At 46.5% G+C, this 22,673-nt stretch overlaps 1 protein-coding gene across 1 annotated transcript in view; it reads right to left on the reverse strand.

The window, feature by feature from the left end:
- The window catches only part of MAP6 (microtubule associated protein 6), an 82,412-nt gene that overhangs the window by 2,200 nt on the left and 57,539 nt on the right, over positions 1 to 22,673 (reverse strand). The window contains exon 2 of the mRNA XM_033949122.1: positions 5,849 to 6,062. Coding sequence (XP_033805013.1) covers positions 5,849 to 6,062 — 214 coding nt within the window. The remainder of the gene's footprint in view (positions 1 to 5,848; positions 6,063 to 22,673) is intronic.

Below are 22,673 nucleotides of genomic sequence, written 5' to 3' on the forward strand. Positions count from 1 at the left end.
GAAGCCGAGCCCCGCACTGTGTCAATGATGACGTCACATGTTTCATGGTGTGCGTCGAGCCAGCTGTATTTAATCGCTCTAATTTCAAACCGCGGCCATGATTCAAGACTAAAACTAGCTCCCACGTATGGTAAGCGTTGGTTCCTGTTATTCTCTCTCTATATATTTTATATTCTATTTTTTTGCTCCAAAGTAGACACGATAGAGGCATTGTTGTTACGTTGGTCTATTTTTTGAATGTATAGAACAAGCAAGCACACTGTTCACTGCTTTGTCTTTATAGTTTACCTCGACCCTGAAGAAAAGTTTCCTTGTTGAAACATGCATGTCGGGAGGGGTGAAAGAAGAATTGATCACCACTAAGCTAAGTGAAGTTCTTCTAATAATAACATTATAGAGAGAAAAATTTACAAGTTTAAAAGTTTAAAAGATAAAATTTATAAAAATATACAAATACTTCTTTCAGAAGCTTTACATTTTATAAATTATATTTCAATAAAGATTGAACTCATGAAGAGTTTAGCAACCACCAATACAATGCCTGGATGAAGGCTGGACAGGGGAGACATAAAACGAAGGGAGAAGGGCTATTGCCGGACAGAGGAGCAGGTAAGAGGTGGTGGTGGACAGCCAATGAAAGAGAGAGACAGAAAGAAAGAAAGACAGACATACACACATCTATTCTAGCATCCATTAATGTAACGGGCTTAAAGACTAGTCCTATATAATAAAACGCTAGCCGCGCATGCGCACTTCTGCCTGCGTGCTTCCGTGATCCGTAGGTCCGTGGCAGGCAGGAGAGCGGATGCGCGGTTAGGGCCCACACTGGAGCGCTGTGGCCGACTCAGGATCGTGGGAGGATGCGCCGCGCAAAGTGCTGCCACGTACTGGAGGGGGACGGACATATCGGTTCTGCACATACCGGCACAAACCTCCCTCCAGCGTTGGCAGCTGCAGCACACTAAACAGGCTGCTTCGGGCTTTCTCCTGCAGTTGAGTCCCTCTGCCGCGTCACTGATGACATTGGAAGGAAGTGGGGAGGAGAAAGAAAAAAGGCCACATGCAGGATTGAGGGAAGAGGATAGAGTTAGAAATAAAGATAGACACACAGGGGGCTGGGGAAAGACACAGACAGAAAGAATGACAGCGTCCAAGGAGAGAGAGACAAATTAAAAAAAAACAAAAAAAAAACAGACAGACAGACATCTACTCTAGCACCCATTAATGTAACAGGCTAAAACACTAGTAATATATAAATACGTAGAAAATCACTTCACAATTTTGTATGTGCTTAATAGTAAACACTCAGACCCACAACTATAACCCAGTGAAAATTAACGGAGTAGCTGTGTACAGAGACCATCATTGCGTGCTCAGTCTCTCACACCAATAACCATAGAACATTTGTTCCAAAGGGTGTGATAGGACAGAGCACGATATCGGGGTTCAAGAAAGGATTAGATAATTTCCTGAAGGAAAAAGGGATAGAAGGGTATAGATAGAAAAATACAATACAGGTCCTGGACCTGATGGGCCACCGCGTGAGCGGAGTGCTGGGCATGATGGACCTCTGGCCTTACCCAGCAGAGGCAATGCTTATGTTCTTAATAACTCCTCAATAGGAAACAGAAACGACTTATCTTGGTATATGATGGTAATATGGCCGTCACAGCTGCTCCGGGCACTTCCGTAATCACCATAACTGAAGTGATACATTTTCACCGACCCATCCCCACCGACCGAATGCTTCAGTTCAGTTGTGGTGATTAATGGGGAGGCGGTGAAAATGTATCAGTTCAGTTAAGGTGATTAAGGAAGTGCCCGTAGCAGCTGTGACGGCCATATTACCACCATATACCAAGATAAGTCGTTTCTGTTTCCTATTGAGGAGTTGTTGGCGTTGTTAGAACAAATGTTCTATGGTTATTGATGGGAGAGACTGTGAGCACGCAATGATGGTCTCTATACACAGCTACTCCGTGAATAATCACTGGGTTATGGTTGTGGGTCTGAACGTTCACTATTAAGCACATACAAAATTGTGAAGTGATTTTCTACATATTTATATATTATGATATTGTAAGGCGATTAATGAAAGCTGGTCTATGTTTCTATAACCATTAAGCTCTATGACCTCACAATGCAGGTGTAAAGAGCCTTAGCCAATAGGAAGAGGAGATGCAAATGTTAAGAGCCTTAACCAATAGGGAGAGGAGGAGATAGTGGATGCTCTGGATGGGCCATTTGGCCTTTATCTGCCATCATGTTTCTATAACCATAAAGCTCTATGACCTCACAATGCAGGTGTTAAGAACCTTAGCCAATAGGGAGAGGAGGAGATAGTGGATGCTGCGGATGGGCAGACTGGATGGGCCATTTAGCCTTTATCTGCCATCAGGTTTCTATAACCATAATTTATTTATTTTATTCAATTTTTTATACTGTTCTCTGAAGGGAGCTTAGAATGGTTTACATGAGTTTATTCAGGTACTCAAGCACTTTTCCGTGTCTGTCCCCCTGGGCTCACAATCTATCTAATGTACCTGGGGCAATAAAGGGATTAAGTGACTTGTTCAGGGTCACAAGGAGCAGTGTGGGTTGGAACCTTATCACTGTTCTGCTCCCTGAGTAATCAGCACGCAGTTTAAACCTAGGTGTAAGCACTATGTAATAGAGAATGACACGGAGGTTGTTACCCGCGGCTAGCCGCGAGTAGCCGTGGGTAACCCGCCGAAACGGGGAAAGAAAAAATAGTAGTTGCTGCGGGGATGGGGGACAAGGCCATTCACCGCCCCATGGAGCGGTGAATGGTCTTGTCTCTGCAGTGAGGCAATCAAGAATCGCGCGGTCCAGCAGCCCCCACCCACCCGATCGTAGCGTTCCACCATCTCCCTCCCTCCACCTCACCTTAGATGTAGACTTTGCTGGCTTTCTTTTTCACCCAGACGCACGCTTTCAAAAAGCTGCGCACGCGTGGCTGCTCAGTTGTTCAATCTTCTCCTCTGCTGCAACTTCCTGTTTCCGGTTGTGTCAGAGCAGAAGATTGAACAACTGAGCAGCCGCGCATGCGCGGCTTTTTGAACGCATGCGGCTGGGCGAAAAAGAAAGCCGGCAAACTCTGCATATAAGGTAAGGTGGAGGGAGGGAGCTGACGGAACGCTGAATTCGGGTGGGAGGGGGCTGCTGGACCGCGCAATTGCGCGTGTTCTCAGGTCACACTAGGAAGGAGGGAGTGAAAGGGAAAGAGATTCTGGGCCAAGGGGATGAAGAGGGAGAGAAAGAATCCCACAACAGGAAAGAAAGGAGAGGACAGGCAGGTGAGCCAGATGCTGGAAGCAGGGGGGGGGGGGGAAAGAAGGAAAGAAGCTAGATGGGGTTGAAGAGAAGAGATACATTGGTGTGGAAGAGGAAGATAGGGAAAATCTGGACACAGGAAGGTAACAGAAAGAGGGGAAATTATGTGCATGGGGCATAGGGACAGAGACATAAAGGGGACATGCCATGGGGATGGTATATGGACACGGGGGGGGGGGGGCAATGCCAGATACATAGGGGAAATATTAGAAATGGGGAAAATAGGAACACAGAAGCGAGATTGTTTGGAGACCAAGCTCACAGGCTCCAGCGGCTTGCACAAATTACATTGTAACGTGCAGGCAGGCCGCGCGAGAGGAGCTGAAGGGTGGTAGAAAGGAACAGATGGTAAAGGAGGGAGGGAAGGGTGGTGGTGGAAAGGAATAGAACAGACATTGAAGGAGGGTGGAGAGGAACAGACCCTGAAGGGAAATGTGGAAGACAGAGTGGGGAGAAGACGCTGGAAGGAAAGAAGAAAGATGCCAGACTATGGGGGAGCGGAGGGAAGAAGATGGGTGCTAGACCAATTGGGGGGGGGGTGAAGGGAGAGGCACAGTAACAGCATATGGAAGACACACAGTGGATTGAAGGAATTGAATGAGAAGATGAGGAAAGCAGAAACCAGACAACAAAGGTAGAAAAAAAAATTCTATTAATTTTATTTATTTATTTTTTTTTTGCTTTAGGATAAAGTAGTATATTAGTTGTGTTGATAAAAATTTATAAACAAAGCTCTGCCAGCTGAACATCTCTTTCTCTAGTTCAGCAGCCAGAACTTTGATTTATAAGAAAGGAATAAGCAAAATATTGCAGTACTAAGGCTTATATGTATGCTGCGGAGGCGGTGAATGGGATGGCAGTGACGGTGACGGGGCGGTGAAGGGAACGGCGGTGACGGGGCAGTGAAGGGGACGGTGGGCCGGGGACAGGGCAGTGACGGGGACAGATTTTTTCCCTGTGTCATTCTCTACTATGTAACACCACCAGGACAGACTCTTCATTCGTCAGCAAATCTTCTTTCTAATAACTTAAAACAAGGAGAGAAATGAGTTACAGGTCAGTTGCTTGGAAAGAATTGTGGCCTCTGCTACCACAGTCTGCTTTCAGCTAGTGTAGCCTGGGAGAATCATTTCAGCACATGCTGAGAGGTAATGCTGTGGTTTATAATAAGGACGTTACAGCAGAAATAGGGATGGGCTGGGTAAAAAGGCCTGGTGGAATTAGAGTTTTTAGTGCCCCTATTGATGCCATGTTCTCATGGCAGAGAGAAGAGAAGGGGGCTGCGAGCCCAGCACGTTTACAGAGCAAGCTGTCCTAACTATCTGCGCCCGGTTCATTTCTGGATCAGCACAAGTACTCAGTTATGCAATGAAAGGAACCACAGATACCCTGAAATGGAATATCTGGAATCAGTTCAGTCTGCGGCTGTGAGCAGGTTACAAGACACTTACCACTGCAAACTGAGCATTACCCCCTTTGTTCATTGGTTTTAAGCAGGTTTAAGAAAGAAAAGAATGTGATTTTAATTAGGGTTGCCAGATTTCCTCCTAAAAAAAACCAAGAGGACAGCTGGCCCTGCCTCGCTCCGCCCACCTAGGGCTACCAGACATCCGGAGCTCCTCAGACATGTCCGGGGGTCCGGATGTCTTTGTCCAGGTTTTGAAAAGCTTCTAAGAAATGCCCTCCTGCCCCGTGAGAGCGGTGACAGGTCAAAAGCACGCGCCGACAACCCAGCGCAGACAACTGAGCGCAAGGCAGTAGCGCGCCGAAGAAAAAACAGTATTTTAAAGGGCTCCGACAGGGAGTGTGGGGGGGGGAACCCCCCCCCCAGTTTACTTAACAGAGATTGCGCCGGTGTTGTGGGGGGTTTGGGGGGTTGTAACCCCCACATTATACTGAAAACTTCACTTTCCCCCGTCGGAGCCCCTTAAAATACTGTTTTTCTTTGGCACGCTTCCGCTTTGCGCTCAGTTGTTGGCGCGCCTTTGTCGTCGCGCGCTTTTGTCTATGAACCAATGAGAGCAGGTAGTGGGGGGTGGGGCTAGGGTGGGATTGGGGGTGGGACTGGGGAGTTACAGGGTGGGGATGGGTGGGTCTGTGGGCGGGTCTAGGGGGTCCAGGTTTTAAAGACTAAAAGTAAGATTTTAAAGGTAATTTGATGACTGACAGGGAGCCTTAAAAGTTCTAGGGCATGCAAAATCAATTTAACCTATGAATTAACACACATTAAAGATGATTAGTGCACATTGAAAAATAGTCCAAAACTGACCCTAACGGAACCACAAATGCTCTGTCCGCATCCCTAATGGAAAGGCTACACTCTGGTGCGCCAAGCGTTTTAGTGCACGCTAAATCTACACACATGCTAACCGCTAACGCATCCAAAGACTAACACGCACGCGTTAGCATTTAGTGCGTGGTTAGTTTGCGCTCATATTTAGCACGCGCTAAAAAGCATAGCGCTCCTTAGTAAAAGGAGCCCTGAGTTTCTCACCTTAGTGATTTCTTTATACGGTTCGTTGTAGAGGCTGCGTATCCTTCGGCGCTCAGTAAATTTGTTGTCCCCCGACGCCGGTTGGTTACACTCCCCTTTGAACGTGGCCTTGTAGCTGGTCTCGTGGATCACCTTCTCTTCGGGCGGCTTGTACTGGGGCTTTGCTTTTATAGGTTTTACCGGCTTAACATCTGTCCAAGGCCTGAATTCATTTCTGGTGATGAATAATGAAGAGGGAACCATATGAAACACCATCATATTCACAGTAATATTCACATAATGGCTATCAACGTTCAACAAACCAACACTTATTACATCTACCGTTTAACAAGGCACATTATATTTTGCTTTTTACAGGGGTTTCCTTCTCTTGTGCGATACTCTCCGCTATAATAAAACCCTTAGCGCGCGTGCGCACTTCAAACTCTGGGCGTCCGTGATCTGTGCTTCCGTGCTGCGCATGCGCAGTGCCTGCCTCAGCTGATTTCCTGCCCCGATCTCCAACGCCTTCTGACTTTCTACCTTCTGACTATGCTGCCGCTGCCAGGACGCCTCTTCTTCTCACTCCCGGACCAGCAGTGGCAGCAGCCGTGGTTTCATCAATCAGCTGCGGGGCATTTGCTAGGCTGGCCCACTTCGATAATGCGAGGCGGGCTGGCCTAGCAAAAGCCTCGAGTCTGCCCAACCTAGCGGATGCTGGATAGGGAGCAGGGAAGGGAGAAGGGGTACTACTGGACAGGGGGGAGGAAAAAGTAAGGGAGAAGGGCTACTGCTGGACAGGGGGAGCAGGGAAGGGGTGCTGCTGGACAGGGGGGAGGTAAAAGGAAGGGAGAAGGGCTACTGCTGGACAGGGGGAGCAGGGAAGGGGTGCTGCTGGACAGGGGGGAGAGGCAGAAAGAAAGAAAGACAGACAGGGGGCAGGGAGAGAGACAGAAAGAGACAGACAGACAATGGGCCAGGGAGAGAGACAGAAAGAAAGACAGAAAGAAAGGGGGAAGGGAGAGAGAAAGAAAGACAGACATACAGAAAGAAAGAGAAAGAAAGAAAGAAATGCCTAAGTCTACACATCTATTCTAGCACCCGTTAATGTAACGGGCTAAAAAAACTAGTACATAAATAAATGCCCCAATTCTATAAACGATGCATAACTCGAAGGCGCCATTTAAAGAGTCACACCTACTGTTTTCCTTGAAAATAAGACACTGTCTTATATTAATTTTGGGCCCAAAAAAAGGCACTAGGCCTTATTTTCGGGTAGGTCTTATTTTTTTTCCATGTACATTGATCATCTCTCCCTTCCCCTCCTCCATCCCAATTCTTCCTATTTCCTTTCTCTCCCCCACATGTGCAGCATCATTCCTCCCCTCTCACCCATCCCCTTATGCAGTATTTTTCTATCCCTGCCTCCCTCCCTCCCTCCCTCCCATCCCCCTGTGCAGCAGAACCCTTGAAGCTCCTATCCCTCCCTGCCTCCCATCCCCCCTGTGCAGCATCTTTCTATCCTACCCCCCCCCCCGCAGCCGCTGTGCACCCCGTACCCCCCCTGTTGACCTTTTCATCTCTCCCTCCCATCCAAACCCCAACCGCGAGCCGAAATACCTGGAAACAAACGGCAGCGTTGGCAGCACAGGCTGCATCGCGGCCTGCCCTTGTCACATCCGGGTGTTGATGATGTCATCAGCAACGTGGCATGGAACAGCTGGGTGTGAGAAGGGCAGGCCGTGATGCAGCGTGCGCTGCCAACGATGCCATTTGTTCCCAGATATTTCAGCTCGCGGTCGGGGTTTGGATGGGAGGGAGAGATGGAAGGGTCGGCGGGGAAAGTGCTGCTGCCGGAGACTAGGGCTTATTTTCGGGGAAACACAGTAGCAGTGCCTATGCAGTCTTAGGCACCAGTAGGCGCTCAATCATTAGTAGGGTTACCAAACATCTGGATTTCCCCGGACATGTCCTCCTTTTGAGGAAACACAGGATATTACTTTAAAGGACTTAAGGTTAGGAATATCTAGGGTTGAAGGGTTTCTCAGGACAACGATGGAACAAATGGGAGATTTTTCTCAGTTAGTTTCTTCAGAATTAGAAAATGTGGAATCAAACTTAGGTTGTTTGGATAAACGTTTAAATGTTGTTGAAACGCAATGTAATAATTTACAAGCTGTCTCGGTATCAACTGTTACAGATTCCACAGTGATACATTCTAAAATTGAATCTATAGAGAACATGAATAGAGCGAAAAATCTCCGCCTGGTCAATTTCCCAGTAACTCATTTGTTGTCACCTGAGATTTTATTGAGGAAGTTTTTTAAAGAAGTACTGGGAATGGCCAGTGCAGAGAACTTTCCAATAAACAATTATTACTATATTCCTCCTAAAAAAGTTGAATCTGCCCAGGATGTGGACCATCTGATCACACCAGAGGTAAATTTGACGGAGTTTTTGGAGGATACATAGGATGTGATTCAGAGTCGGTCCACCCTGGTCATAACATGCATGAGTGAGATGGACAAGATGTTGATCATGAAACTTTACTTTAAAAATAGGTTAATGAAATTTTGTGGGGATTTGGTTAGGATTTTTCCGGATGTATCTAGAACCACTCAGTTGAGGAGGAAAGAATTTTTGAAATTGAAAGATAGAGTGTTGGCACTGGATGCATCCTTTTACCTGAAATTTCCCTGTAAATGTTTGATTAAACTACAAGATATTGAGTATTCATTTTGGGACCCCATACAATTACAACAATTTCTAGTTGCAAGAGAATAAAAATAAAAATATAAATGAGACTTGTTTCACCTAGCTGAGATTATGAGAATTAATATAAATATCCCTATTTTTAAGGAATGATTCAGGGTTCTTTAGTGGGAACCAAGAATTAATGTCCTTTATTTTCTTTAACTTTAGTTATTAGAAATAGCAAAGTACTCCCCATTAATGTGGGCTTAAAATGAATTATGGAAACACTAATTAAGCATAAATTAGATACAATCCTAGACGAGAAGAATCTACGGGATCCCCGCCAACATGGATTTACCAGAGGCAGGTCCTGCCAATCCAATCTGATTAGTTTCTTTGACTGGATAACAAGGAAACTGGATGTGGGTGAGTCCCTGGACGTCGTTTACTTGGACTTTAGTAAAGCTTTTGATAGCGTTCCGCACCGCAGACTATTGAACAAGATGAAATCAATGGGACTGGGAGAGACGTTAACTACATGGGTCGGTGATTGGCTAAACAGTAGACTTCAGAGAGTGGTGGTAAATGGTGCCCCTTCAAAAACGTCGGAGGTGATCAGTGGAGTGCCTCAGGGCTCGGTCTTGGGCCCGATCCTCTTCAACATATTTGTGGGAGATCTGACTCAGGGGCTTCAGGGTAAAATCACATTATTCGCCGATGACGCCAAACTATGCAACATAGTAAGTGAGAACACTTTACCAGACAGTATGACGCAGGACCTACTTCTATTGGAACATTGGTCCTCGACTTGGCAGCTAAACTTCAATGCTAAAAAATGTAAGGTCATGCACCTCGGCAGCAGGAATCCATGCAAAACTTACACACTAAATGGTGAAACCTTAGTTAGGACCAAGGCGGAACGTGATTTGGGGGTGATCATTAGCGAAGACATGAAGACTGCCAATCAAGTGGAGAAGGCTTCATCAAAGGCAAGACAAATGATGGGATGCATCCGAAGAAGTTTTATCAGCCGGAAGCCCGAAGTTATAATGCCATTGTACAGATCCATGGTGAGGCCTCATCTGGAGTATTGTGTACAATTCTGGAGGCCACATTACCAAAAGGATGTGCTGAGAGTTGAGTCGGTTCAAAGAATGGCCACCAAAATGGTCTCGGGACTCAAAGACCTCCCGTATGAAGAAAGGCTGAATAAATTGCAGCTATATTCACTTGAAGAACGTAGAGAGAGAGGAGACATGATAGAGACGTTTAAATATATCACCGGCCGTATTGAGGTGGAGGATGATATCTTCTTTTTTAAAGGCCCCTCTGCCACAAGAGGCCATTCGCTGAAAATCAGGGGTGGGAAATTTCATGGCGACACCAGGAAGTTCTTCTTCACCGAAAGGGTGGTCGATCGTTGGAATGAACTTCCACCTCAGGTGATTCAGGCCAGCAGCGTGAAGGATTTTAAAAGGAAATGGGACACACATGTGGGATCTCTAGGGGGGTAAATTCAAGGGGGTAGGGTTGTTGGAGTGGGCAGACTTGATGGGCTGTGGCCCTTTTCTGCCGTCATCTTCTATGTTTCTATGTTTCTATTTGATTATGTATTGATTTATGTGATTTTCCTTTTTTCTTTTGAAACAGGACGAGGAGGCAGGGCGAGGCTGGTGGCGGGGTGTGGGCATAATGGGGCAAGGATGGGTGCAACTGGTTGGGCCTGGAATGGGTCCGGATTTTACATAAGTATAATCTAATCTAATCTAATCCTTAGGTTTGTATACCGCATCATCTCCACGTTCGTAGAGCTCGATGCGGTTTACAGTAGGAGAAATAGGAAGGAACTACAACAGAGGGTTAGAGGTAGAAGTGGGAAGAAAATTTAGAGGACTTGGGATGCCAAGATATAAGAGTTTCCTTGATTCCTAAGTTGGAGGGAGACTGACATTTTTTGAGAAAAGCCAATCCTACCCTTACGGACTTTTTAAAATCCAGCAGATTGTCTGGATTTTGAAAAGCCCCGACGAGATTCCGCCACATCCGAAGGGCTTCTGAGCATGTGCAAATGATGTCACACACATCAGCGCATGCCCGAGGCCCTCCCGACGCGGCCCGGAGGTCAAGAAAGAAGAAACGAGGCTTTCTTTGGGCAGGGTTGGAGGCAGATCTGGGCGGGGAGGGGGCAGAGTATCCGGGTTTATCCTTTCAAAATATGGTAACCCTAACTAGGACCCATAGCAGGAGCACTAGAAGGGCTTTACACGGTCACATGCTTTGCTTCTACATTACATTTTTACGTAAGTTAAATGGTTGAACACTGTGCGAGACCGTAGAATGCCACAAAAGCAAAGGGGTGGCGAACCACAAAAGTCAGATTGAACATGCAAGGGGCAGAAAGGCTGCGGATCACCAGGATGAGAACGGGAGTCCAAAATGAAGTCACTTTCTTAAAAAACCCTAAGGGGTCCTTTTATCAAGCTGCGGTAGGGGTTTAACGAGCGTTAAACCGCCTGCCGCGCTAGCCGCTAACGCCTGCATTGAGCAGGCGTTAGTTTTTTAGCCGGCCGCGGGGGTTAGCGCGTGATGAAATGTCCCCTGATAAAAGGAGCCCTAAATAAAAAATGAAGCAGCAAAATCCAGATGAATGGACGTACTAAGGACCCCACACGGACTGTGTTTCGGCTTCCTCTACCTTCATCAGGAGTCCACATGTCCTGTGCTGCTTCATATAAAATCGTAGAAATTTGGATTAAAACTAGGTTGATATGCTCAGTGGTGCATGAATCTCCTGCTACAATGCTCCCGATGAAGGTATAGGCTGCCGACACACAATCCGTGTTTAGGTCCTTAGTACGTCCATTCATCTGGATTTTGCTGCTTCATTTTTCATATAGTGTTTTTAATAAAGTGACTTCATCTTGGACTAGGTTTACCAGATTTTTACGTCTGTAAAATCTGAATCCCCCCTAGACCCGCCCAGTTACACCCACCTCCATCCTCAGCGCCGCCCTAGCTCTGCCCCCCCCGCTGCCCGTTTGTCAGGCGGGAAGGCATCGGTGCGTGCGCGGACGCCCCCTCCCGACGCAATTTCTTTTCAAAACCCGGACAAAGTGCTGGGTTTTGAAAAGCCATCCGGACCCCAGGACAGGTCCTCAAAAGGATGACACGTCCGGGGAAATTTTGGACTCCTGTTCTCATCCTGGTTATCTGTGGCCTTTCCACCCCGGACAGTAGAATGCTTCTGTTTCTCTCCTGTTTATTTTTGGCTTCAATCCTAGTGCTAACCTTAAAGCAGGTCCACTCTGTGCAGGCTGAAGCCCCAGGCCAAGGCATACCCCGCTGCGCCAGCGCTGGATCGATGGTGAATCTCTATGGCTTCACAGCGCACATCTATAAGCCCTGGCTGTGTCCTAGCTGCAAATAAAGGTCACCTCATTCCACTTCACCAGGTCTAACTATGTCTTAGTAACCAGAATACCATATCATGTGTATCATCTGTTAGTGTTTGCCTAATAGTACTTCTGATTCAGATTAATGCCATTTTTATTTACTGCCAAAATAATGAGCGCTTCAGCTTGAGCATAGCAACCGACATTCAAACACAACAAAGCATCGCCCGGCTTTTGTTTGACAATTGGATTTCAAGGCAAATCAGAAAAGGTCAGGAAGGAATCAGATCACTAGTACAGAAAGTTCCCTCGTGACATGGTTAGATCGTACTTATCAGCAAAAAATGAAGAGAACAAAAATGTCCAAAAAAACCTGAAATCTCAAAAAGTAGAGAACAAAAGAATAAGAAACAAGTAAAAAAAACAAACAACCAGACCTGATGTCACCCAAGGCCTCGCTTTTAATCCAATAAATATAGCCTCTTCCAGGGTGAACAACTTATTGATGGTCTTTTGGTCAAATGACTAGTGATGTGCAAAAGGTTATTGAACCAATAAAGTGCCAAACGTGCATACAATGTCCAAAAGAAGGAAAGCACTTATCATACTCGCCCGACGGTTGCCCAACCGTTTCACACTTTTCGTCAGGGGCTGTGCTTCCATAAACTATTACGGTGTCAGGTCAAAAGCGCGCCGGGACAAAGGCGCGCCCAGACAATTGAGCGCAGTGCGGGGGTGCGCACCGCACAAAATTACTGTTTTTAGGGCTCCGACGGGGGGGGCGTGGGGGGGGAACCCCCCCACTTTACTTAATAGAGATCGCGCCGCGTTGTGGAGGCGTTGTGGGGGGTTTGGGGGGTTGTAACCCCCCACATTTTACTGAAAACTTCACTTTTTCCCTGTTTTTAGGGAAAAAGTTAAGTTTACAGTAAAATGTGGACAGTTACAACCCCCCAAACCCCCCATAACGCCGGCGCGATCTCTATTAAGTAAACTGGGGGGGGGGGGCTCCCCAACAAAAACCCCCGTCGGATCCCCTAAAAACTGTAATTTTCTTCGGCGCGCGCCTTCGTCTTGCGCTCAGTTGTCGGTGCGTGCCTTTGTCTTTCGCGGGGTTGTCTATGAACCCTAGTCATTTGACCAAAAGACCATCAATAAGTTGTTCACCCTGGAAGAGGCTATATTTATTGGATTAAAAGTGAGGCCTTGGGTAACATCAGGTCTGGTTGTTTGTTTTCTACTTGTTTCTTATTCTTTTGTTCTCTACTTTTTGAGATCATACTTAAAGCAAGCAGTTTGGGAGGGAATCAATTCATTTTCTAAAGGGAGGAAAAGACCTTAGACTGGAAAACAGCTAACGTCGTTCCTCTACACAAAAAGGGTTGCAGGACAGAGGCTGCAAACTACAGACCGGTGAGTCTGACATCGATAGTATGCAAACTCATGGAAACACTGATCAAACGCCAATTGGACACGGTCTTGGACGAAGGGAATCTACGGGACCCCAATCAACATGGATTCACCAAGGGTAGGTCCTGCCAATCAAACCTCATCAGCTTCTTTGACTGGGTAACAAAAAGACTGGACAAAGGAGATTCACTGGACATAGTGTACCTAGACTTCAGTAAAGCTTTTGACAGCGTCCCACATCGCAGACTGTTAAACAAGATGAAATCGATGGGGTTAGGAGAGACTCTGACGGCATGGGTCAATGATTGGCTGAGTGGCAGACTTCAGAGGGTGATGGTTAACGGTACTTTCTCTGAGACATCGGAGGTGACCAGCGGGGTGCCGCAGGGCTCGGTCTTGGGTCCGCTCCTCTTCAACATATTCATAGGAGATCTGACTCAAGGGCTTCAAGGTAAAGTAACATTATTCGCCGACGACGCCAAACTATGTAATATGGTAAGCGAGGGCAATCTACAAGATAGTATGGCGCAGGACCTGCATACATTGGAATGCTGGTCCTCAACGTGGCAGCTGGGCTTCAATGCTGGAAAGTGTAAGGTCATGCACCTAGGTAGCAGAAACCCGTGCAGAACTTATACCTTGAACGGGGAGACCTTGACCAGGACTTCAGCAGAACGAGATTTAGGAGTAATCATTAGCGCAGACATGAAATCTGCCAATCAGGTGGAGAAGGCTTCCTCAAGGGCAAGGCAGATGCTGGGTTGCATCCGTAGAAGTTTCGTCAGCAGAAAGCCTGCAGTCATAATGCCATTATACAGGACCATGGTGAGACCTCATCTGGAATACTGCATGCAATTCTGGAAGCCACATTATCGCAAAGACATGCAGAGGGTCGAGTCGGTCCAAAGGATGGCCACCAGAATGGTCTCAGGGCTTAAAGGTCTCTCGTACGAAGCAAGACTAAACAATTTGCAGCTCTACACTCTCGAGGAACGCAGGGAGAGGGGAGACATGATTGAGACGTTTAAATACGTCACCGGACGTATAGAAGTGGAAGATAACATTTTCCTTCTCAGAGGCCCCTCAACCACAAGGGGGCACCCGCTCAAACTCAAGGGCGGAAAATTTCACGGCGACACCAGGAAGTATTTCTTCATGGAGCGAGTGATTGATCAATGGAACAAGCTTCCAGTACAGGTAATCGAGGCCAGCAGCGTGCCAGATTTTAAGAATAAATGGGACGCCCAGTGGGATCCCTACGTGGGTCAGGGTAAAACATTGGCTAATCTTAAGGGGAGGGTCTATAGAGTGGGCAGACTTGATGGGCCTTGGCCCTTTTCTGCCGTCATCTTTCTATGTTTTCTATGTTAATATCTGTGAACCAAAAGCACGGTGGTTCTCAGCTTTTATTCCGTTGTGACTAGGGTTAACAGATTCTCCAAATGGAAAATCCGGACCCATGGCTCCGCCCCTAGGCCCATCCTGTTCCAGCTGGCCACACCCCCAGGCCCTGCCTTCCCTCGACCTGAGCAATGAGCGACGTCGGATGGCATTCGCACATGCGCTGGTGTGGTGCATGACATCATCACACTGCTACTGCGCATGTGCGATGAATGCTGTCCCGGCGTCGTTCGTTGCCAGAAGCTTTTCAAAACACGGACAAAGTGCTGGCTTTTGAAAAGCCGTCCAGATCTCTGGACATGGCCTCTAAAGGAGGACATGTCCGGTGAAATCTGAGCATCTGGTAACCCTAGTTGTGACACACTTGACAGACAAAGTTCATGACACACCACACACTAAAATTCACAGCTGAACAAAGCTTTGTTTAATTATAAGTTTAGAAGGAATTTGCTTGTTCCATTTCAAAAAGCTGTATGCAACACATCGGTACACCGACAAATCCACGCAGGACAATTCCGCTCGGACAAATGCGCTCCAACAATTGCGAGCACAAACAAGTGCGCGCTGGACAATCGTGGCCCGTGGACCAGGGGGAGATAAAACAGAGCTGAGCCAGGACGAGTGGAGGGGACACCGGAGCGTGACGCGAGGCTGGGCTGTTGAGACGGGACCTCAGTGAAAAGGCTGGAGCTGAGCTGTGCGCAGGACAATTGCGGCCCGTGAAGGATATCTGGAAGGCCCTGATTTGCTGAGGCTCTTCAGGCCCCATCCCTTGGGAGGGGCTTGGGTGCCTCAAGCCCCTCCCAAGGGACGTGGCCTGAGGAGTCTCAGCAAATCAGGGCCTTCCAGATAGCCAGTAAAAGGGTTCCCATAATCATGCTGTAAACCTAACCCTCTAGATAGGAAGCAAATTTTATTTGAGGATGCTTTTGGATAAAACTGTCCTTCTTAGGACTAAATCAACTACAGTCCCTTTCCTTACCGATTGTTTTACCCCTAAGTGTGCTTTATTCAAATATTGTATTTCAGTCCCTCTTTCCCAACTGTGTGACGTTAGTATATGTGTTCTACTGTAAATGTCTACTAATTGAATACTGTTTTGTATAATTATTTGAACCCTAATTTGTTGTTTTTTTTTTTTAAAGATATCTCTTTTATTATTGCTGTACACCGCCTAGAAAATTTGAATAAGCGGTATAAAAATTTTTTAATAAACTTGAACTTGAATTTGTAACCCTCCCATTCAGTGTGCGCATTTGTGTGCGTGCAAATGTCAGGGCGCGTTTGTCCTGCGTGCATTTGACGGGTCACCCAACACATCAATCCCAGATGTCTCATTTGTCATACAACAAAACAAATATACACTTCCCCCTCCCCATTCGCGGTTTCTGCACTCACGATTTCACATAATCACGATTTTTTTCTGGGGAGGGGGAAAATCCAAAAACCCATATTTTTTTACCTCCCTGCCGCCTTCCCAGCCTTACCTGGTGGTCTAGAGGGCTTTCGGGGCAGGAACGATCTTCCTACGCTCCTGCCCCGTGCAGATCGCCATGAGGAAATGGCTGCTGTGAGTTCCCGTAGTCTCTCGAGACTCCCTACAGCCATTTCCACATGGCGATCTGCACGGGGCAGGAGCGTAGGAAGATCGCTCCTGCCCCGAAAGCCCTCTAGACCACCAGGTAAGGCCGGGAAGACGGCAGGGAGGTGGGGGTGGCTCAGAGCCGGATAATCGCGGTTTTTCGCCATTCGCGGTCTGGCTCTGCCCGTGTTCCCCGCGAATAACGAGGGAGAAGTGTCTCAGCTCAGTAACAACAACGCAAAACCCTTCACGGCTACATTATGTGAAACAACACAAATACATTGACTACTTTTGTTTCTTCCCTTTTCATTAGATTTCTTTACACATCCAGGAAGGGTGGGTGGGGGGAGGGAAATGTACTTTGAGGAGTTAAATTATTTAATTATAATATTGAAATCACATCATATGTTTTATTGTATTAATAATTAAGATGAGGATGGGAGTAAATGATTGTTTAATGTAATAATTGTATAGTTATTACTGCGTTCTATGCAATATTTATGATTTACCAATTGTATTGCACTATCAAAGTTTGAAAATTAAGAAAGATTAAAAAAAAAAAAAAAAATCTTCCCACCCACCCTGGACATGTATTATTAAAGGGCAAAATCAACAATCACTCTTTACAGAATTTTGTCAATGGCTCCCAAATATCCATAAACTTCTTATAATGTCCCTGTTGTATGGCCATCATACGTTCCATTTTAAAAGTATGACATAGAGATTCCCATTAGAGAATGACACGGTGGCGGTTTACCCGCGGCCACCGCATTTTAGCCGCGGGTCACCCGCCGAAAACGGGGAAGAAAACTAGCAGTCGCTGCGGCGACGGGGACAAGGCCATTCACCGCCCGCGGGGCGGTGAATGGTCTTGTCTCCCGCAGTGAGGCATGAAGGATCGCGCGGTCCCCGCAGCTCACACCCGCCCGCCCAATCGATTCCAGTGTCCAGCCAGCTCTCTCCCCTCTCCTCACCCCAGTCCGCAGATCCTCCTCCTCGGCAACCCGCACGCTACCAGAGAGCCGCGCACACCCGCCGCTGCTCAGCCTCGATCTTCTGCTCTGACGCAACCGGAAACAGGAAGTTGCAGCAGAGCAGAAGATCGAACACTGAGCAGCCGCGCGTGTGCGGCTCCCTGGGAAAGCGCGCAGGTTGCCGAAAAAGAAAACCCACAAACCAAGGTGAGGAGAAGGGAGAGAGCCGGCCAAACACCAGGATCGACCGGGCAGGCAGGTAGTGGCCGCGGGGACCGTGCGATCGCTAGTGTTCCCGGCTCAAATTGGAAGGAGGGAGTGAAAGGAAAAAGGCTTATATGGATGCAGCGGGGACGGTGACGGGGCGGTGAATGGGATGGCAGTGGCGGTGACGGGGCGGTGAAAGGGATGGCGGTGACGGTGACGGGGCGGTGAAGGGATCGGCGGTGACGGGGCGGTGCAGAGGATGGTGGGCCGGTGACGGGGCGGTGACGGGGACAGATTTTTTCCCCGTGTCATTCTCTAATTCCCATCAAAAAGTATAATTTAACCGATCCCAGTTTTTCCAGTTCCTCAAAATAAGTTGTATGACATTATAAAGAGAAGTTTGTTATTCCGAACAGATATTTGGCTCTTTTCTTAATGTAGTTTCTGTCAGAGCTGAAAATCCAAGTTCGCAAAGATAAAAAGATCCGAACGGTAACAAAGCCTCGATTGCTTTGTCGCTCAAGTTAGGATCACGACTGCATCAAAAAAATCAAACTAAAATCACCTGCCGTTAGTTTTCAAGGACCAATCACGTCAAAGAACGATGCTTGTCTGGGCGGCTGTATCAGACGCTCATAACACTGACAGACTCTTGCATACGCGACAAACGTGTCATCTATTCTAGTTATACTTATGAAGGGAATTTTAAAAAAATAAAGTAAAATTCTGAAATCTCTCGTGGCACAACCAAAATCTCTTCAGGGCGCACAGTTTGAGAGACACTGTCCTAAGCATGAAGACATTGTGATGATGAATATATTCCTATCCCGACTGAAAAGAATCTGAATGCAAAGAAACCAGACATAGGGGGGTACTGTGGAGATAAACATGAGAGTGACATTGATAGCAGAGGTGTCACTGTCAAATTATGCCTTGTGTGGCCAAGCAATGCAATCAGAAACCAAGAACATGCCGTAGAAAGATGCAGAAATACGTTCTGTCACATCGAGGGCTACAGACTTAATTAAAAGCAATTTTAAGTGAGTACGAGGGGCCGCTGAAAAGAGTTCATAGACAACCCCGCGAAAGACAAAGGCGCGCGCCGACAACTGAGCGCAAGACGGAGGCGCGTGCCGAAGAAAATTGCAGTTTTTAGGGGCTCTGATGGGGGGTTTTGTTGGGGAGCCCCCCCAGTTTAATTAATAGAGATCGCGCCGGCGTTGTGGGGGTTTGGGGGGTTGTAACCCTCCACATTTTACTGTAAACTTAACTTTTTCCCTAAAAACAGGGAAAAAGTGAAGTTTTCAGTAAAATGTGGGGGGTTACAATCCCCTAAAACCCCCCACAACGCGGCGCGATCTCTATTAAGTAAAGTGGGGGGGTTTTACTGTACTTCCCTCTTTTTCAGAGCTGAAGTGCCCACGTTAAATGCCATGAACCTCTTTCTCACTGCGACTAATTATTATCACACCACTGAGCTCTAAAAAGCGATAGAAACCCAAACGAGGCGGAAAAAGAGCACGTGACTCATGTCAGTGTTCACTTTACAAAAGAGTACAGAAAAAAAACAGTCCTGTAGTATTTTGAAAAACAAACCAAAAACTAAACCAAAAACCAAAGACTGTAGGAAGTGGTGCAATTTCTACCATTTCAACCTTGCTTCTTTCAGGCCACTGAATTCTGGCTTAACCTCTTTCTGACACTCCACAGAGCTGGAGAGAATTCCCAAGAGAATTGGGAATAAATGCGGTGGAAGACAGTGGCAGCAGATGGTCGCAAATATGCCCGTTTTCTAGTCAGACAGCCAAAATTGAACAATGAATGCAAAGACAAGATGGATCAGTTCTTGGCCAGAGAATATGCAGTACATATTATCAGGAAAAAGACAGGGGAAAAAATGGTATTTTTCACTTTCTTACTCTTACAGCAGAAATACGAGTCATATTCTTCAAAAGATCAACTCATTCAATGGCTCTTCATTCTTTGTTCTCTTTACTTGGGGGGGGGGGGGGGGGCTTGTGGTGCTGAAAAGTTCTCAGCCCAACCAAGAAGCGAATGGGGAGCCATGAAACTTACAAGTTAGTCCACGTATTCACCCCTAAGTTCAACACACTCGGGCACATCGTGTCTCAAGTTTTTGTAACCCTTCCAAAAAGTACTCTGATGTCTCTGGTCACCGAAATACTGCTCTGCTGCAGCAATCACTTCCGAATCGCTCGAAAATTCTCACCCTTTCAAATTCTTTTTAAGGGTTGGAACCCAAAAATTGTCAGATGGAGCAGGGTGGATGGCCTATGCATTGAAACCCCAACTGTGTCAAAACATCCATCGTTTTGCCAGCCTTGTGAACAGGTGCGTTGTCTTGCAAAAAGACACTCCTTTCCACAGCTTCCCTCCCCTTTTCTCTTTCAATGCCTCCTTTAATCAGCACAGCAAGTCACAGTATTTGGCCTCTTGGAAGACAGTAAAGGATCATAATAGTGTAGCCATCTTTCATCAACAGTAACTAGTCATTCCAAAAACTTGGCACCAGCTTACTGAAAATGCTGCAAAATCAACTTGGAAGTGTCTACTTGATGTTGGTTTTCATCAGCATTTAAACATTCGGGCACCCACTTGGCTGACAGCTTCTGCATACCCAGCTGCTTCCCTGGATAGCTGACTGATATTCATCGATCTGCCGAAAATCAGGTCATGGACGTGGTCAACAATTTCAGGAGCTGACACCGTTTCAGGCCTCCCAGACCTTGCTGCATCTTCGATCTCGAAATCACTTCTTCACTGTGGAAAATGATGGGTATTTGTCACTCAATGTTTGCATCATATATTCAGGGATTTCTTTTGGAGTTTTCTTGTTCAGGAAAAGGAACTTCATGAAGGCTCAGAGTTCCACACTTGAAAATTCCACACTTTTTCTTGACATGGTCCAATCAATGATCTGAAACAATGTCAAAACCATAGCATTGGCATTTTGCAAAATAAAATAACACATAATTTAGGAAGTTGTTTGGGCTAAGAACTTTTCAGCATCCCTGTGTATATTGGTTATGAGGATTCTATAAATCCCTGTCTCACACAATACTGGTTTTCCAGACAATCCCACTGAAAATTCTCTAAGGTTTGAAGGTCTGAATGTAGCAAAGGAACTGGGCGGTGTCTTGGCGTGTTCTCTGTTGAAAAACTCTAAGATTCAAGGTCAGTTCTCTGACACTGCAAGAGCGGGAAGGAATACTTGAAGCAGCCATGATGGAAAGATTCCTTTGGAAGGAAAAAGCTGTCTCAGGTTTCTTGCTCTGTTAGAAGTCACCTAGATTTGTGAATTTGCAGGAGAAGTGGATATGCATGCTATGAGTAGGAAAATCCTGCAGGGAGTTGATGTTGTTCTGCTGCTAAAGAGATTCTGACACTGGGGGAGCGGCATAAAAGATCTCTTGCAGAGTGATTTTGGCACAAGAATTTGCATGGGCGAGACAATCAAGTGAAGGGGATCTCATTGTAATACAGAAGGAGAAATCATTCGTTTGGTTCAGGCTCTAAATGGGGAAGGAGTCACTAGGCATTAAAATACCAAGGAATATCCTTCTGGGGTGTTGCAGTCAAAGGAGATGGGTTTTGCTCTCTTTTGGATGTGAGAGATTTTATTATTTTGTTCTTTTTTATTTTTAAGATTGTTCAGCACTTATCAAAAGTTTTAGGAGCATTTGCTGTTGTGTAGAGTGATTTTTTTTCCCCTGCTGTAGCGACTCTTGATCTTGTTGGCTCTGCTTTGCCCTCCTAATCTGTTCCCCTTCCTCATCTTCTGGTCAAGCTCCAGAACTTCTAAATAGGTTAGACAAGGGTACTGGTTGTCTTAGGTGAACCTTCAGCTTTGTGTCCCCTTCAACTGACTTCCAAGCCCCCAACTGAGAATTTAAACATTAAACAGAACAATCATTAAATTATAGAACCCTCCCATAATGAAAAAACACCGCAGTGGAGACAAGATAGTGGCAGTAGCATTGCTTTTTGACTGGTAACCAGTGAGCTTCATAGAGCGCTGGAGTAATGGGGTCATGGTAGTTGAGGTTGTATAGGAGTCGAATTGCTGAGTTCTGGACTTTTTAGAGGTGTTTTAGATCTCTTGCAGCGATGCCATTGAATAGGGAGTTGCAGTAGTCTAGTCTAGAGAGTACGTAGGCATATAGCAGTTGGGCTTCATCTGTTTCTGGGAAGTAGGGTTTGATCCTTCGCAGTTGGCGTAGGTAGTAAAAAGATGTGGAAACTACCTGCGAGACATGGGCGGAGAGGGACAGGTAGCCATCCAGTATAAGTCTTTTGCTGTTAAGGAGGTGGCTTTCCAGGATAGTGTCGGACGGATGAAAGTAGTGTTCTTTTTCCTGATTCAGAGTAGTTCAGTCTTTGAGGCATTCAGCTGGAGTTTATTGGCTGTCATCCAGTTTTTCATATCAGAGAGGCAGTGTAGGAGGTTAGTGAGTTGGGTTGGCCGATCGTCACCTAGGGGGAGCAATAGTTGAAGGTCATCAGCATAAGAATGACTCTTAATGTTGTATTTGTGTACAATGCCGATGACTGGCCTGATATACAGATTGAAGGGGAGAGGATATAGCAAGGCACCGTGGGGAACTCCATATTTAATTGATTTGGGGTTTGATTTAGCTGTCCCTAGTAGCACAGATTGTGTTCTTTGATCCAGGAAGGAGGTGAACCATTGCAATGCTGAGTTCTTGATTCCTATGTCAGCAAGTCGGTCTATAGTGTCGAAGGCGGCACTAAGGTCAAGCAGGACCAGTAAGGCATCATTTCCTTTATCCAGCATTGATCAGCTGTCATGAATGATGTCAAGGAGGACAGATTCTGTACTATGGGTTGGAAATCTGACTGAAGTGGAGATACAGCTTCTTGTTGTTCAATGAAACATAGAAACATAGAAGATGACGGCAGATAAGGGCCATAGCCCATCAGGTCTTCCCACTCTACTGACCCACCTGCAAGTCTACTATCCTAGGGATCCCACTCCTGGTGACAGGTTCCCTTGGCTTAACCCTCTTAGGGATCCCACATGGGCATCTCATTTGCTCTTAAATTCTTGCATGCTGTTTGCCTCGATCACCCGGGAGCTCGTTCCAAGGTTGCAGTTGATGGAGCACTATCTTCTCCAGTTTGGAGATGAAGGGGAGGTTGGAAAC

This window comes from Geotrypetes seraphini, chromosome 6 (assembly GCF_902459505.1).
Source record: "Geotrypetes seraphini chromosome 6, aGeoSer1.1, whole genome shotgun sequence".
Taxonomy (NCBI): Eukaryota; Metazoa; Chordata; class Amphibia; order Gymnophiona; family Dermophiidae; genus Geotrypetes; species Geotrypetes seraphini.